Below are 17,596 nucleotides of genomic sequence, written 5' to 3'. Positions count from 1 at the left end.
CACCATAAAAACCGTGTAATCAGAATTTTTTTTCGTGAGAACAGTAATCAATTTTGTTTTTTATGTGTTCTATATGATTTACATTGGTCAATTGCCAGGTGTCTGTGCTGGGATGGCGCAACGGTGCTTACTGGCTGCGATTCTGGAAGCATCCTTGTCTGGGACCTGCTAAGTGCAAAGTTAGTGGCAACTGTGGCAGCACACTGTGGTGAGGCCTTTCACTTGTCTGCATACTACTAATAGGTATATCATTGTCATGTTCAGACCTCAGGTACTGTGTTCTCATATTCCACAGTGTAACAGTGAACACAGTAAAATTAGCATACAACGTGACTTTTATATGAAATAAGTAATCTTTCCACCCCTGTGCCGTGCGGCCTAGCAAAATAATGCATTTTATATGTAAATGACAGGAGTTGGAGTGAAGCTTTATCACAAATTTAATGTATTCTGCATTAAGCAGCTAGTGGGAAGTGCAATCAGTCTGACAGGAAAATCTTCTCACAAGCTGCACAAACCTTCAAATGAACCACTTAGCCTGCAAGAACTGCAATTTCCATATCTATGTGGCATAGACCTACCCTCGGTTAATGAATGCATGCTGTAGAATGCGGAGCTGCTTTCTGGCCACTTTAATCCAATTTTTCCACTGCCAGATCAAGGTTCTTTTAAGTAATGAGTAAAATTTCATGCATCATGGGTAAAGATTCATGCAAATGTTCTTATAAAGCTGCTATCCAAACCAGACGTTCTTTTTAACCTGTAGCAAATAGTATTTCTACAGCCAAAAAGGCAGCAAGTCAAAAGTGGCGTCTGTGGCTTAACAGTGAGACATTACTAATTATGAAATGAATATCCACAGCAGCTGGGCCTTTGCACCCCCTGAATTCTAACAAGTTGTAAGGATGCAGCAACACTAGTGCAATGCATGTGCATTCAGAATGTGTTGATTGCACTGCCAGGAGTTACAGAACCGACTGGGCGGGCAATGCACACCTCGCGGCTGTCCGAGCCATCAAGGTTACCATGTGAATAGCATTCAAAGTTCTAAGATCGCTGCCTGTGGTTGAATCACTGACTGTTAGTAATTTCACCTTTGAAGCTATACGTCCCATGTCCACCGCGCTTCTGCTTGGGCTCAAGATAGCCGGTGCATGCGTATGCCCCAATTGGCGCTGTAGCCTGTTGGTGTGCACTTGGCCAGCGGGTTTAATGGTGTATTTTTTTGTTGCTTTCTTTCGGGTCATCACAGAGTATTGGCAGCATGTTATAAAAACCAAGAGTCGCCATACTGCTGGCATGTGTGCGTTTTTCGATTGCATGGCCGAGTGTAGAGCTTTGTCGTCCAGTCTAACAGATTTGTGCGGTCGTGGACGTTTATCGTATCCGAAACGCACTGGTCATTGCCCTAATGCACGTTTTAATGGCAATGCCACCTTTTTCCACTGTGTGGGCTCAATTCTGGCCCCAAATATTGTCAAAATTTACTTGCCCAAGGCCCATGTGGACAAAAATCATATGCTCTAAGAGCAAGAAGCTTAGAGGCGACGTTTAAAATGAGGCCTCTGTATTGAAAGCTAGTATGGTCTCTTTAGTTTAAAGGATTGTTTCACGGGCAGGCTGCTAGAACTTGCGCACAGGATGGGCATAATGAAGATTGGGATCGCTTCTCTCTTTGTCTTGCTACAAGGTTACCTTTGAGCCTTCTAGAGTGTAAGCAAGAGGCTTTTGAGATTGTCATTTCACTTGCCATTTATTTTCACGAGCAAGACACGCAAGAGGGTGGAAAAATGGGCAAGTTGGTATGGATTCATCTTGTGGCACCACAGGGACAAGGACTTTCTCTCTCCGCATCTGTCCTCTTCCCTGTAGTGCCACAAGATGAATCAAGACACGCACTTGCCTTTGCCGCTTTCATCAGTGGTGCTCCAATGCCTAGACAGTCTTCGTCAAAAATACTCTGCCCAAGTTTACTTCTAAAGCCTCGTAAAGGGGCTCCTGGAAGTACTTCTGGATTACCCTAGGTTTAAAAGGTCTGTGATCACCCGTAAGATTTTTGAATGCTGGAGACCTGCAACGAGCCCAGTTACATGGTTTAAAAGCGAACCACTTAGGCTGTATATTTTTGATGAAGGCTATACATACAGCTTTAGATCTCCAGGTAGTCAAAACTTTTGGAGCCCTCCATAGCAGCATCCCCATAGCCAATATCATTTTAGGATGTTAAACCTGTTAAATTAAACCAATCTTTATTTGGCAGAGCTGTAGCCTTTAAAACAAAATTAGCTCAAGCATTAAAATAATGCGCTACCAGAGCTATTTTCCAATCTGTGAGTCATGCGAGGCTGACAATTGCAGTGCAGTAAGTGTGTTGTTTTGATTGCAGGGCCTGTGACTTGCATTCACGTGTGCGAGGACGGAAGCCTTATTACAACAGGCGGAAGCGATGGCAAAGTGGTGGTGTGGCGATCTGCAGAACCCTGACCCTTCAGCTATTGCTGCTTTTAAAATCACAGCTATAAAGCCCATGGATACAAGGAATGTATTCATGGTAAACTTTGAGAAAAGAAGCTCATGGAAAACTTGTTCCATTTATTGCTGTACAGTCAGTGATATCTTGAGAATATACACATATATTTTTTCCACTGTTTGGGTTTCATATTTAAATGCACAACAAAATTTAGTTTATTACCACAATTCCAAACCCTCATCAATTAAAGGTAGCATGATTGATCCAATGAAAATGGCAATGATGAGTACCATGATTGATCTGATCAAAATTGCATGTCGCATGATTAAGCACACTTTGATGTTACTTGTCTTGAGCTGCATCATTTCCCGCTTGCTTGCTGGCTGGCTAGGAAGGTCTTGATCTGGTGAAGGAGTTCACGCTTGATGACGTCTGGCACAGTAGCTGCAACAGAAACATATTCTGCAATGAATGAAGTCTTGAGAAAAGCATGGAAGTTGCTAAAACAAATGTCCCTTAGCAAGCATATTAGCTGCAATTCTAAGGATACAGCTGGCACAGGACTGCAGGGATATGGGACAGTCCTTTGCCTTGCAGTGGGTATAATCAGGCTGGTGATGATGCTTTCTAGTAAAGTGAAATGTAAAGCATTCATTAGAAGCTACACTAAAATGTAGGACAGCCATTACAGTTATATCGGGCTATATCTGGCAGCAAGTGCTTTCACCTTTTTGTCTTGCTGTATAAAAAAATGCCTTCTCTAAAAGTAACACTGAGGACCAGTTATCTTCTAAGAAAAAATGTATTATGTGACTCTTCATCACCATATTGACTTTATGCAAAATTGCTGCCATCTATCGGACCTTCAGCGAACCACATTACGCAACGCCATGTTCAAGGGTTGAGTGCGTCGGCTGCGCTTACGGCTGCTGCCTTCGCGTTAGCTGCGTCTGCTTTGTGCTGTGATTTCCGCGTATTTGTTCGCATTCAAAGCAAAAACTGGCGGAATAATAGACGATTGACTTGTCCACGCTGTCTACATTCCAATTTTACTTCGTGAAGCGATACTGCACTGCCAAAACTTCTTGCAAACGGTAGTAACAACGTAGCTACACATAGCAAAGCCTTCGTTGTTGCTCCGGGGCATTCCTTGATACGCTACTCAAATATGCGTCCATGAAAGTGCAAAACATATTGATATTGCTTCCGGGTGTAAAACATGTCTGCGATGTCATTAGCGTAGACGAAGGAGCTTAATGTAGTTGTTTTTGTTTTTTTTTTTCTTTAATATAAGACTGATGCCTAATAAATACTGCGCTCTGATGGACCTTCACAGTTCCCAGTGAAGCGCGCGCACTACTGTTCCCATCCTCTGTCTGAACGTTTAGCAGCTGATGTATCTCGTTAGCATGTAATCAACCCTATAGCAGATCCCATATTCTATATGTTACTGGCTAAAACTCCCAACCACATGAATTTGCCGGCGAAATGCGACAGGTCAACGACGTGATTCCGTGCGCGCTGATCCTCCTCAGATATGTAGCTCCTGTTGCTGTCACATCATGGTTCTATTTCATGAAAATCAATATATAGCAGATACTGCTGCTTGCGAAGTCACATAGCAGAGGTCTGCCTTATACCCAGACGCAATGTCAAAGCCAAGCTCCTTCGTGGACGCGTATTCGAGCAGTGCTTTGTGCAATGCGCAGTTTTTGCAACAAAGTCTTTCTCCTCTCCAATACCGCATTTTTTTCTTTTTCTTTCTGTAATTCTTGACGGAATTGAAATATTTCAATTGTTTTTTGTTCATGTCAGGGATGAGGGGGAGGGGGGGGGGCATTTTTTTCTTTTTCTTTCTGTAATTCTTGACGGAATTGAAATATTTCAATTGTTTTTTGTTGTCCATGTCAGGGATGAGGGGGAGGGGGGGGGGTTAATGGTTTAACGAGGTTTAATGGCTTTCTTTGCTTGCGAAGATATTGAATGAAAAAAAACTAATCACACTGAGTTCTCATGCAATGTTCGACACTAGCGACATTCTTCACGAAATCGTTTTGCGAAAAAGTAGCGAACGTATACAGGCTGTATAATGTTAAATGGCGGTTTTCTTTCTATAGCTGCCAAACATATTTTGCAAAATCCGAATTTATTTGACGTCCAGTCGGTTGACACCTGAAAGAACACAAATGTTTTCAGTGTAGAGTTGTGATGCATGAGATTTTTTTTTTTTTTTTTTTGCTATATTGCAAAACAACAAACATTATTTGCCAGCAGCAATTCAGGGAAGTAGTAGAATGTACCAAGCAATGGGCATACAGAAAATGTGATGCATACATGTATAGGGCTGGGTACTTTTAGACAAAATAAAGTTGGAAGACGTGTGCGCTCATTCTTGGTTCTACTGCGATAGCCGCAGTAGCAAACCTCACTGCTAAGTGCGGTAAGGCTCACTACAAACGATATTGCTCTGTGGATAGTGTCGAATGGTTGACAGTTCCAATCCCTACCTCATTACACTGTTTTCATGGCGCGCCATGAAGGTTAAACAAAGAAACGGCATTATTCAGTGATGTGGATGGGAGAAAAGAAAACTGGCGTGGTCCAAACTAAGGCGTAACTCCTTTTCGATGCACCTCACACAATTCGCAGAAAAAAAAAAAAGCTCGCACTAATAAAAAAAAAGCAAACAGAACGGTGATCGCCATCACTATAGCAACAACCATACGAACTTGCAGTAGACGAGAGCAGCTAAACGGCAGGGGCAATTGCTGCCACGTATATACTCAGAGTCCTTTCTTTTGCAAGTCGTGTTCTGGAGACTCATCTCAGTAACTGAAGCCTGGACGTAGTAGACTATATTCATTTCATCGATGAATCGAATGCGTCACGACGTTAGAATATCGCGCTGGAATTTAAGAGAGCAGTCAGGCGCCTTTGAAGTGCCGAAACCTGTTCTATCTGGATACCTGGACGTATATACATACGGGCGAAATCTGTTGACAGCTTGTATGCATAAAACCTTAAAAGCCGAGATGAATTGGAGCAACAAGGAAATCAGAAACAACACTCTTGCATATCTTTTATGCGAAAATGCGATGCGCAGTTTGTCTACAGGCAAATTCAACACACTGTGAGCGATATATTTCGGAACAATGATTTGCAATCTTCCAATGCACGCCATATAAGATATTTTACAACTCAGGCGCGCCGTTGATCGAAAGTGCGCCTAGTGTGACAACCACGCGAGTGCAGATTAACACAAGCCTCAAGAAAGAAAGAAGAAAAAAAAAAAAGCTCAAGGGATGTAACTTGCTGCTTCTTTTCTTCTACACCCTTATTTTACTTTTGCTTACAAGGGGCACAACAGTATGTCGATATTATCAGCAACAATGAGCATTAACACAGCCGGCTGGGCAACCCCCTATGCCGCTTGCCGCGCTCCTCAATGCAGCTAGCTACCCTTGAACATGGCGGAAACACGCGCGGCGGCCAATACATGGCAGCAATTTGCATAAGGTTTATTGACCCCTGACCGTGGCGAGGGAAAAGCGCGCAGTGAGCGGTGGACACAATTAGTGGTGTATGCCCATCCTTCACCAGTTAGTCAGCGAGACAGACCAATAGATGTCTTTTGCTACGAGTCGTCAGCCTTGCGGCTTGTAGAGAACGGGGAAGGTGGTTTCCCGAAGGGGAGGTTGAGAGAGCTTTGATTTGTATTTTTGCTGCTTTGCAGCGCGCATATTGCTATAGCATTTTACATAGGCTATCTCCGGTACCTGATCGAAGCACTGGGCTGCTTTGCTTAAGAGGTCCTTCCCAGGACAGTGGCCCTTGTAATGTACCCCCCCTACCCTGAGCAAAGCATAAAAGTTGGCTGCTAACGTTCACAATGCATAGCAATGTTTTTGCCCGCTAAATTTTACAAAAGGACAGTTACATTTCTCCACATCAAAATTCAGCTGCTTATCCAATGAACTTAAGGTAACAACAGACTGCTTCGCTGCAAGATGTGCCAAACAACCTTCCCTCTGCCCAGCAGAATGCCTTGACATTTTCAAGGAGTAAACCTATTAACAGATATCTACAGGGGCTTCGCACACGTGAGCCCTTCACTACATGTTAGAGCACAGCAATGAGTTGTCACATCTTTAAATTCACAAAGTGGACGCAACCGCAAATTTGCAGTGGGTTAATTGAAGGCACCAACATAAGCAATCGAGTTCTCTGCCTAATCTTTTTCTAAAATTAAAATGAAAGAAACTAGTCGTGAAAGCCAAATTTTCACGTCTGTATATGGAAAGTGATCAGATTCTGCAACCAAGCACACAACTATTTTTTTTTTTCTTGGTACTTACCTCGTGCCCTTGGTGTTACTGCTACTATGAGGTCATCAACCGAGACGTTTTCAACACCTTTCTCTCTAATGATTTCTGCAAGGATACATTCAGAAATAGTATTACACTAAAGTACCTCAAAACAGCATTTCAGCATCAAAACTGCACCACAATTGATTAAAAACTTGCAATAAACAAACACATGCAGCTTGCTTTTAAACCATTTCTGTAATAAGTAGGACTGCTTTAGCATAGCCATCAGCAATACAAGGGCAACAAGTGACAACTACAGACACCAAAGGTATGTGCCAATAGCAACAAGGCAACTGTCCAACCTTAACTGAATGAATGATTTACGAACATTCCACACATGAAGAAGCAGTTTATGAAGTTTATATTTCTTGCAAGGCCACGCAAAACACACAAACTTCAAAGGTCAAACTACCAGATCCCATGCCAGCAACACACCTACTACTTAACTGCTGTTTATTTGTTTATTTATACAAGTACCTGCATCACCCCAAGGGCATTATTGCAGGGGGTGACAATTGGAGGAAAACATATCTTATATGAACATGTGACAAAAACTAAGCACAGTTGGTAAAAGCAAGAAAATAACAAAATATGCAACACTGATAAGTCATTTCGATGGCAAACAATCTTCAGGGCACTGCGATGCAAAAAACTGGATGATATGCATGTACGGCAACCTGTGTGACAATAGACAAGGGTCAGCCCGTGACGTTAGTGTATGCGGCGACACCAGTGACTTTCGTGGTGTAGGCAAAAGCTCAGGCAGTCTGTATTGGATGTGTGACGCTTGCTGTGTTTCCGAGCATAAATCCCGGTATTCCGGCAAGCTGCAGTGTGGTTGGTTGGGCCAAGACACAAGAAAGAAAACGGCACCTGTTTTCACAAGTTTCTTGAGGCCGGATAGAGATGACAACCAAGGGAAACGGCGTCAAGTGCAAGAAGCAAACCCTAGCTTCGTCAATGGATCAGCTCGTTTGCGGCTCTTATTCCACGTGGTTGTTCTTAGGTCATGCGACAATGAGCACAAGAACAAGCGCTTGCAGCCCGTGTACGTTTCACTGTAAACGTAAGCTTAGATGCGACGTCAAATGCAGGGAAGCCGCGCTCTCAGATCCTGATTTCACCCGTACTAATGCCCAAGCATCTGTTCATACAGAAAAGCATAAAAACTGTTGCCAGTTACTTTTAGCAGTCACACCGAGCTGCTAAGCGCGATGTTCTCAAAACAGCAACGGATTTGTGACGCAGCATGCTTTTCTGTTTTCACTTTTGCAAGTTTAAACAAGTGATTCGGCCCTAGAAAGCGAGTAACCATCACATAGATCTCGACTAAGTCACGCAACGCTATTTCCCGCATTATCTGAATTTTCTTTTAATGGTAGTTCAAAACCTGACGAACACAGAATATCGACATAAAACACACATACTGATCAAGCAGGATAAGTATGGTATGTATGGTGTATTGAGCTTAAAGACCAACCGTGAAGTCAATTGAGAAGGATGCGAAATAAGCAGGACAAACGACGTGTATTTGAGTAAAAAATTTCAAAGTCTATTAAAACACCTCAGCAGAGTGATGTAATGTTCGCTGCAAGCTCGTGGAAACGTTTGCATTTGCGCTCGTGCATCTCTCCTATAAAGCCAAGAGAGCAAAATGATAGCATTCTTACGGACCTCCACGTACTATACAATAACCTTAAGGGCCTTGCCTATAGTCTCTAAAACTTCGGTTTCATCAAGCAGGGAAAAAAATTGGCAGAGCAATAGGTGAAGCTACAAAGAACTAAAATATTTAGTCTTTATTCAAAGAAACTGTAGGATTTAACATGCCGATAATATTATATGTTCCGCAAAATGAAAGTGCTTGGAGAAGCAGTGCTTAAGTACTGTCTCCGCTCTCCTTGTATCAGCTGACATAGGCAGCTGCCAGGTCAGTTGAATGAATGTATCCAAAGTGGCCCATCATTCTTTGATGACCAGAAAAGGCGATGACTGTGCAGCGTCACGTGCGTCCATCTGCCACGTAGAAACTGAAGGCGGTGACAGGTTCCCAGCCACATCGAAGAAACCGTCAGCGGGAATCAGTAGGGCTCCAAAAAGCACCTGTGCAGAAAGAAGAGGTAAGCTCATGTCGACAGCAATGTCGCACCCCGGCAGCAGTCTGTCGAAGCAGCGCATAGGTAGTGCCTCCGCCCTCCTTGTATCAGTTGGCACATGCGGTTGCCAGGCCAGATGAATGAATGTATCCAAAGTGGGCGATTGTTTGTTGATGTCCGAAAAAGGCGATGATAGTGCAACGTCACACGTGTCCGTCTGCCATGTAGAAACTGAAGGCGGTGGCAGGTTCCCAGCTACAGTGAAGAAACTATCACCAGGCCATGAAATCAGTAGGGCTCTGAAAAGCACCTGTGCAAAAAGACGTAAGCTCATGTCGACAGTGATGTGGCACCCCCTTTATAGTTCATACTTAGACAACTAGGGAGTACAAAAAGATAAACGTTAATGGGCAGACAGTTCGTACCTTTGCCTCACCAAAATGTAACACTGATGCAGAAGCCAAAGCAACACAGCACCATCAAGTGGCCAATCTTGTTCTCAACACTAGCTCTTCACAGGTTTTTGCGTGACCTCGGCAATCATGACAGTCAAAGTATCAGCCAGCAATGATCCGTTCTAGTGTCTGACACAACTCAAGAAGAAAGCATGAAACAACCCTCAAAAAAGGCCTTCCAGCCAATGGCATCAACGGTTTGTCAGAATGTTGTAGTTAATTCCTTAGCATAATGCTGCAGGCTGCCTCCTTGAAATGGGATTTACCACAAAACTATGACCATTGGTTGTCTCTATTGGTTGGAGAGCCTTCGTTAGCGGTATTTGTTGCCTCATTCTTGAGATTTATGTAACTACAGTGTGCAAGCAGTTCCCAGCACTAGGGCCCCTAGTGTTCCAACACCAGCTGTTGTTGCCATTTAGCAAGAGAGCACAAGCTTCTTTTTTTTTCTTAGACCACAATATGCTTCTAACACACACATTTAAACTAAATACTAACAAACAACAAAGGTACAGGCACTACACATCATTACAATTCTTCTAAGGATGTTTTTCCTCAAGTTTTTGTAAAATGTTTGAATTTTGTAAGGAAATTGGGAAGCTTGGAACTGGCATTAATCTCAAATTACAAGCAGTAAGCATGGTTTACCATGGCACGGTCTTCACAACAGTTCATCTTTACATGCAAAAGCTGTGCCTAGGCCCAAGGCCACATGAAATTTCAACAGAATGTGGTTATTTCACTTGCAACACCTCTACAAAGACATTTTTTTTTTTTCTGAATGAAGCAGCACTGCCAAGATGTCTACAAACTTTATCTATTCCTTAGTTAATACTATATCCACCAACCTTTGCAATATGCTTTCAGTTCGTCCTTCCAGCCACATTCTATCAACCTTGTACGCAGCAACTCTTTTAATCTAGAAAGAATTGAAAATGGATATTAGCAAATTTATGCAAGACTGCAAACACACTTTAGCATGCCAGGAAAGCACATATAAGTAAGCATTTCGTAGATGCAAATACTAATGGTCCTTCCCCACTTCCCTGTTTTCAGCATATTTTTTGCACTATAGTTGAAAGAAAAAGAAAAGGCGATATAAACCGCATTTCTGAAGTAATGTAACTGGTCCCAAGTCCTATCAAAAGACTCTAAGAGGCACCAAACTTGCATTCACAACAGTATTATGATCAAACAGTGCACTGCTGCCACTGCAAAATGTGTTGCATGTCATTTATGCAGGCTTGGCTGTGCACAAGAGCTAGCACATACATGGCACATATGCATTCACTGAGCAGATGACCATATCACCAATAGTGCTCCAGATGCGCACATTATGCTTTAACACAGCGACAAGGCAAAACATGAGAGCGGAAAGAATGCGAATGCAGCAGCGTGCTCCGCCCGTGTTTGTGCATTCGTGAATCGCAATGAACGGCTAGTGCACAAGGAGCGGTGTTCCTTATGTATATACAACAGCCTGTGTTCTTCAATAGCACAAGGCACCCCACTGCAATACAGCGGTCAGGCCACGGTTTCAGCACTAAGTAACTGCTCCTAGCTGAAGTGCAAAATATCGGCGCTGGTTTCAATTCCACAACGATGTAGGCACGACATTCAAGCTGCTTTGCAAAAAGAAAGTAGCAGGCATGTGCTGAAGGTATCCGCCCTACTGTGTATCCTTCTGTGGCAGTGATTTACTGTTTAGCTGCTATGCGCAACTTTAAAGCAGAACAAAATGGCGTTTACCACATGCAGAAATTTCACAGAACAGCAACATACGAACCTTCGCTTGAAACGCTTCTCCATAGCTGCAACAGATTTTTCGACAGAAAGACCTCGATAACGCCAAACGTTCCAGGGTAACACGCGCCAGCTGACAAAAATGCTTCTCTGGGCAGTAGCCGACACAAGCGTTCCGCGTGCAAGCACGCGGCATTCGGATCGTGTTGCGGCAAGAACATTCACGCACTAGATCGCACAAAACAATGCCGGGCAGAAACCCATGCTGCGTTCAAAAGCCGCAACGACAAGCATGCACAGTACATATATCCGCGATTGTTGCGGGCACATAGCTCAGCAGAACTTACCGATCCCGTTCGCCGCTCTCGATCAGTTTCTGGTTAATGACGGCTTTCATCTGATACACTTTCTGCTGACGATCTAATGGCAGTCTGAAACATAAAAGGTGAGGAACAGCAGCGATTACTCCGAAATCGATATACAAATGCTGCGAATGCAAACTATACGTATTGTTATGAGCTTTCTAATTATGTAGGGGCACGAAGTCTCGCACTTACTCGCTCATAGCCTTAACACAAGCTATGTACGTGACAAATGTCGACGCACAATTTCTTCTAAAATGTGTGCGGCAGTAACAGCCGCGCGAGCTGAAATTGAAACGCTCGCAAAGCTCTACGGCTCTGCAACTCTTCAAGCTCCCATGTTTCCGTGTATTGTCGTATTCTTGGACAGTCCGTCACATTAGCATATATTCGAGTGCCTCTTTTAGTTTTATAACAAAAAAAGACAGATGCACATTATACTTACCGAGCAATATCTTCTTTAGTGGCTGGCGGCTGCCGCTGCCCAACGTTGAATACCATACTGCGTGCACACAGTGAACAATCGGCGGCTGAAACCTTGCCTTTGTTGCTCCGTCGATTTCGGCGATTGCAGGTAGCTGCTTGCTGTCTTCAAGCCGTATGTGTGAATAGCATTCAGCTAGTTGGATCTCAGCGCACAAGATCGCGTTCTACACCAACACCAACTAAAACGCAGCTGCGGACATGTTGAAATTTATTGTGAGTATCGGCGCGCGCGTGACACCGCAGTGTTGGGTGACCAAGACTGGCACAATGAGCACTTAACGAATATGCAGCGCTTTACGACCTTGAAATGCGCAATGTTCAGCAGCGTAAACATTAATATATGCCAGTGTTATGAACACTTAGAATGTCGTCGCCTGATTTTAGTCTTCTGAATGCATAAACAGGGAGCTTTGGTAACGTTGACTTTCTAAGGCGAAAGCCATGCGGCATTATTTTTGTTTTTGGTAAGGGGCTACTATTGTTTTTGCATGCGCTTTAATAATATTGTTTTTACTATGCACTTAAATAATGCAAGGTTTTGGTTTTAACGTAGAAAGCTTTAAAATGCGCAAAGTTTGAGTCACTAGTTGATGCGGCCTACAATCGCAGTGATATGATCTGAGTGCTATGTTTTGCAGGTTTCCTTCGGCGCTGGAGTCTACGCGGGCGTGTATATAGCCCAGAACTATCAGGTTTGCGTACACGAACACATTCTATAAATGAGGTGCCGACTTCTGTCTGCAGTTCTGCTTTTGAGCATCACATTTGTGGCACCAATTCTTGTCCCTGGTTTAATTATGAGTCAGAAAACTCGCTGCGTAAGAGAGAATGCGCATAGTGAAGCTAGCCAATGAAAACATTGGATTTATGAGCAAAGGCTTTAATGAGGCTGTCACTGCTCTCATTTCAGGTGCCACGCGTGGACGAGCCGCAGGAGCTCTGGCGAAAAATGAAAGACTTCGCTGATCAGTACAGGAAATCTCCACCTGGCGTTTAGCATTCCAAATCAGTAGTTTCAGGTTGTCCATGTGCTTGAACTATGTACATTTGCCTTTCACACTGTTCTACACACACTGTTTCACACTTGTGCTGAGTGGCCATTCATGTTAATTTTTTTAAATGGCAACAAGAACATGTGAACAAACAAGGCATATAGTCAATGAATTACAGCCCACTACCTATGCCACAGCTGTGTTTAGGAAGAAATGTATGCTTATTTTAACATGTTTATTACATGTGGCGAGCTATACGCTTTTCTACTGCAGTGGTAGGTACCATAAATCTTTATCATGCATCTTTTGTTGCATATAGAATGGGTTTAATCTGGAACATCTGTTTCCTTGAGTCTCAGGTTTATGCAAGTCATCATGTATTTGTGAAACACATGTGTACTAAGACAGCTCGGGTAGTGGATAGTGTAGAACAGTTGTTTGTATTGAAAAATTTAACGTTTGCAACAAAAGCCTCTTGAAGGCAAAAATGAGAAGTTTATAACAACTTCACTACTGTCATGAGCACTTTATTAGCAAAACTTGAAAATGAGACCCAACAGTAAACTGTACACTGAACAGGGTGCCACAAAAGCCTCCTGTTTTACAAGATGCACATTCTGTTGAATGTCTGATAAGAAACTACGTGGTATGTACATAGCACAACTGTAATAAAAGCATACGACAATTGTTTTTTGTAAAGTTGTCTCTTTAACTAGCACAGCATTTCACTGACAATGCGGGAAAACAATGCATGATACCATCTCAAAACATGGTGCATTTACAATGCCCACAATGTAGCGTTTGGCACTTTGCTCCCGTTGCCCAATTCACAGAAATAGGCACGCCATCCTTAAATGGCTAAGCAACGCTCCTCTGTAAGCTTCTTCGTGCATATAAATTGAGCTTTCAAAGAAAAAATGGAAATGGTTGCAAACAAACTTGGGTCATGTCCTATGAATATATCAAAAAATCTATAATGCATGTTCCATGCTTAACAAAATGGCACTGCAAGAACAAAATCTTTTCAATATGCCTGTGTGCTACCAGTTTAGCAATTACAGGGTTCTATTACATGACCACACCATCTACTTTAGCCTGCATGGAGGTTGTAAAATAACTTGACTCCAACACAAAAATGCTTTTCATGGGCACATAAGCCAGGCCATGCAAAAATGCCTTAGGGTCACATAACTGAGATTACCAAGACAGTGCTGTTCAAAATTCACAATGCAAAAATGCTTCAAGAAAGCACTCGAGAAAAAAATTTGTGCAAAGGTGAGAATAACCTCAAATTAACCTCCTAAACTGCATATCGCATAGGAATTCATGCTATATAAAAAAAGAAAGAGGTGATGATACCACGAGCAAGCACAAAGTTTTTCAAGACATGTTTCATTATGTAAAACGAGAAAAGCTTGCAAAAGCTGCAGTTGTCTCGTAGCCACAAAAATGGGACTCTACCTTAACTTGCTGCTGCCATTTTCACATCTTCACCTCGGTTGTGCTGATTCTTCACGCCTAGCAACTACACGATTCCTGCGTTTCTTCTGGTTGGGTGACCTTGAACGAGTCTTTGGCCACATCATCCAAATCTTTCACTCTACAAGACATAACCAGCTGCCGTGCAATGTCGGTGAACATCTCCTCAATGCCTTGACCTGTTTTACAAGAAGTGCGATAAACCCCACTGATGAGATTGTGGCACTGCTCACAAAAGGCTTCTATGTCGGCTTCTGAAACATAGATGCGCCCTACCAGGTCAACTTTGTTTCCACAGAGAAAGATCTTGGCATTCTCGGCATAGCTTACAATGTCCAGCAGGTGCTGTGACAAGATGTTGAATGAGTCAGGATTGTCCAGGCTAAACACCAGCACAGCTGCCTCGGCAAACTTGTAGTAGCTGGACGTGACGGATGCCACACGCTCCATGCCCCCTGTGTCCCAGAGCTGCAGCTACAGTCATCCACAAATCAGAAACGGCACTGTTGGTACTGGGAGTGGTTTCATGCAGAGGTGTAAGTTTGCTATTCTCGTCAGCATGTTGTAAATATTGCTGCAGTATGGTGGGCTTGGAACCTTGAGCAGCAAGTTATTTTGGGAGATAAAACCCTGGCCAGACAGCACTTTTAATGTGCTGCTCTGAAATGCATATGTTCCTTAACAAAACAATTAGCTATGAGTTCATTTAATGTGCATTATCATAGGCAATGCTGCGAAGCAACATTTGAGGGCAGCTAATACATACTATTAGTGGTATGTAAAGAAAACAGAACAAAATGCACATGATAAGGTCACAGTAAACAGTTTTCATTCCTTACCATGCATCTAGTCTTTCTAAACAACAGACAGGAACAAATATTACTGCACTGTGGGATAAGTCACGTAAATGGCTCGTCACCTCTGCTAAGTGCTTCAGGCGTGCCGTCCCTCGCTCAACCAAGGGAGGGAATGCACTACAGTACACTCAGCTGAGATGTTGCCGGTTCGTCTAACAACCAGGCGAATGAAATGAAAAGCACTACCAATGATTCATGAGGTTTAAAGCTTACCTTGAGGTCCCGTCCCGCAACTTTATAGACTTTATCAAAATGGTCTAACCCGAGCGTAGAGCTTCGATCGTTGCTTGCCACAAAAGTGTTGGTCGTGAACCTACGGAACAACGAGCTTTTTCCGACGCCATACTCTCCACACAGAATCACCTTCTGTTCAGGAAGTTTTGTTGATGCCATTGCAGAGAATGGAGATCTGAAAGCAATATTACATTTCGATTATGAAAGCTATATAACGCAGACATATATGAATTGCAGCGGATATAGTTCGAAAGTGCAAGCAAAAGTGAAATTACGCTAGTAACGCTCGCTCAAAAAAAAAAAAGAGAAAAAGTATATATATATATATAAATATAATTATCTTCCTCTACCCGCTCGAGAAATTACGAGTTTTACGGCACAACGATCAAAAGAAACGGGAAATGTGGTCGCCTGATTATGATGTCTCAATAGGGTGAAGCCACGAGGAGCACGACCAACTGCCCTGTGGACGTTTTACTCTCGCATACATTTCAGACCACATTATGATTCAGCGTTAAAAGTCTCGTGAAAATTATAAGCGTTACGACAGCAGCGTGGCGCAGTGGTAATATACTCACAAAAAAGCCTCCTTACGTCGTGTTTTGTTCAGCGGTGCGTTTCTACGACCATCAGACAAATGAGCTAAGCTTTAAGGTTGTTTCAGAACGGTTATAGAAACTCCGCAACGCACATTTAAGCGCAGATGCCAAATCAGTTACTCCTAATTATCAATTTAACGTAGTTAGGACAAGTGATTCGGCAAGGTAACATTTTTACGTTGAGCGCACCACCACGGCGATACTGCGCTTCCTCAATAATCCTGCACGCTGGCGCCATCCCTGGCGTTCGACAAAAGCAGCGCTGCATACTTTTAAGCGCGTAATTCAATTTTCGTGCGAGAATGAAATTGATGGGCTGGAATGGGCATTGCTCTGACTAGTAGTCCTACCATCTGTAGCCTCTCACTGCGCTGGGAAAACTGACCCGTTGTATTAGAAGCGCTGCGAGGGTGGGGGTTGGGGGGGGGGGGGGGGGGGGGGGGGGGACCGAAGAGGAGGGGAGAAACTACCTTCCCTAGACGGACTATATTTTGCGTCAGCTTTTTAATGAGGAATGAAGGCTCTCAGTTAAGGCGAAAATTTAAAGGTCGTGTGAATCCTTATTAGCCAGACAGTCTGGCTGCGTGCGTGCGTGTGTGTGTGTGTGTGTGTGTGTGTGTGTGTGTGTGTGTGTGTGTGTGTGTGTGTGTGTGTGTGTGTGTGTGTGTGTGTGTGTGTGTGTGTGTGTGTGTGTGTGTGTGTGTGTGTGTGTGTGTGTGTGTGTGTGTGTGTGTGTGTGTGTGTGTGTGTGTGTGTGTGTGTGTGTGTGTGTGTGTGTGCGTGCGTGTGTGCGCGCGCGCGCGTGCTTTGCCAACTACGTACCAGCCTTTAGATGCCTAAAATTGGCGGAATGAAGAGACGGCGTTAAAGGCGCTATCGCGTCCTCTCTTAAGACGAAGCTTTCTGGTATATATATATATATATATATATATATATATATATATATATATATATATATATATATATATATATATATATATATATATATATATATATATATATATATATACATTTTGCCTCTTCATGCTGGCCTGCATGCTTTGCACCGTGAGGAACGAAGCCTATTGAAACGAATTGGAAGTCCGTCATTTGTTCGTGTCACTGATAGACTTCATCGAGATTAAAATGTGGGCACAAGCTCTGCACATTAGAGATATAACTTACTTCGATGTAAACAATTTCTGATCTGCATTTTGAAAGGGATTATATTCAAATACTCTCGTGATAGTTCGTGTAGCAAGGCTCTTTATTTTCTTGCTGGCACATATTTCGAACGCAGAAGGCATTATATACCGAAGAGAAAGCACCCTAATAATCGCGCTGCCCCGTGTGTTTCGACAGCAGTGCCAGTAAAGAACATGCAAGATTCCAGGCAGGAGCCTATCAGTGTACAGGACAGCTGAGCTGCCCAAACGAATTTTGGTTTGGATCATTTTGAGTTCGTCGCAATACCAGC

General features: G+C 43.1%; 3 protein-coding genes and 1 long non-coding RNA gene across 7 annotated transcripts in view; 2 read left to right on the top strand and 2 right to left on the bottom strand.

The window, feature by feature from the left end:
• The window catches only part of LOC146202697 (protein FAN-like), a 78,186-nt gene extending 75,538 nt beyond the window's left edge, over nucleotides 1–2,648 (top strand). Inside the window, exons 31-32 of the mRNA XM_084588252.1 lie at nucleotides 99–208; nucleotides 2,387–2,648. Of these exons, the coding sequence (XP_084444378.1) occupies nucleotides 99–208; nucleotides 2,387–2,484 (208 nt within the window). The 3' untranslated portion in view covers nucleotides 2,485–2,648. The remainder of the gene's footprint in view (nucleotides 1–98; nucleotides 209–2,386) is intronic.
• Nucleotides 2,572–12,072, bottom strand: LOC146202696 (transcription and mRNA export factor ENY2-like). 2 transcript variants are annotated; one of them, XM_084588250.1, is made up of 5 exons: nucleotides 11,939–12,072; nucleotides 11,479–11,562; nucleotides 10,237–10,307; nucleotides 6,826–6,900; nucleotides 2,572–2,914 (listed from the first exon to the last, which is right to left on the bottom strand). In XM_084588250.1, the coding sequence occupies exons 1-5, from the start codon at nucleotides 11,992–11,994 to the stop codon at nucleotides 2,832–2,834; spliced, it is 369 nt and encodes a 122-aa protein (XP_084444376.1). In that variant the 5' UTR covers nucleotides 11,995–12,072; the 3' UTR covers nucleotides 2,572–2,831. The 2 variants fall into 2 exon arrangements, with proteins under 2 accessions (XP_084444376.1, XP_084444377.1); XM_084588251.1 differs by lacking the exon at nucleotides 11,939–12,072 and adding an exon at nucleotides 11,689–11,846.
• Nucleotides 12,055–13,670, top strand: LOC146202695 (uncharacterized). The gene is made up of 3 exons (XR_014703728.1): nucleotides 12,055–12,192; nucleotides 12,618–12,671; nucleotides 12,890–13,670. It is a non-coding gene; the product is annotated as an uncharacterized LOC146202695 (long non-coding RNA).
• RabX6 (RAS oncogene family member RabX6) lies at nucleotides 13,483–16,388 on the bottom strand. Of its 3 annotated transcripts, none has more exons than XM_084588247.1 (3): nucleotides 16,120–16,388; nucleotides 15,521–15,716; nucleotides 13,483–14,924 (listed from the first exon to the last, which is right to left on the bottom strand). In XM_084588247.1, the coding sequence occupies exons 2-3, from the start codon at nucleotides 15,698–15,700 to the stop codon at nucleotides 14,490–14,492; spliced, it is 615 nt and encodes a 204-aa protein (XP_084444373.1). In that variant the 5' UTR covers nucleotides 15,701–15,716; nucleotides 16,120–16,388; the 3' UTR covers nucleotides 13,483–14,489. The 3 variants fall into 3 exon arrangements, with proteins under 3 accessions (XP_084444373.1, XP_084444374.1, XP_084444375.1); XM_084588248.1 differs by having other exon boundaries at nucleotides 16,136–16,388; XM_084588249.1 differs by lacking the exon at nucleotides 16,120–16,388 and adding an exon at nucleotides 15,953–16,046.
• Nucleotides 16,389–17,596: the final 1,208 nt, after the last annotated feature.

This window comes from Amblyomma maculatum, chromosome 1 (genome assembly GCF_055883805.1).
Source record: "Amblyomma maculatum isolate TAMU_Amacu chromosome 1, ASM5588380v1, whole genome shotgun sequence".
Taxonomy (NCBI): Eukaryota; Metazoa; Arthropoda; class Arachnida; order Ixodida; family Ixodidae; genus Amblyomma; species Amblyomma maculatum.
Note: the sequence above shows the minus strand (reverse complement) of the source record. Positions and strands in the feature narration are given on the sequence as shown.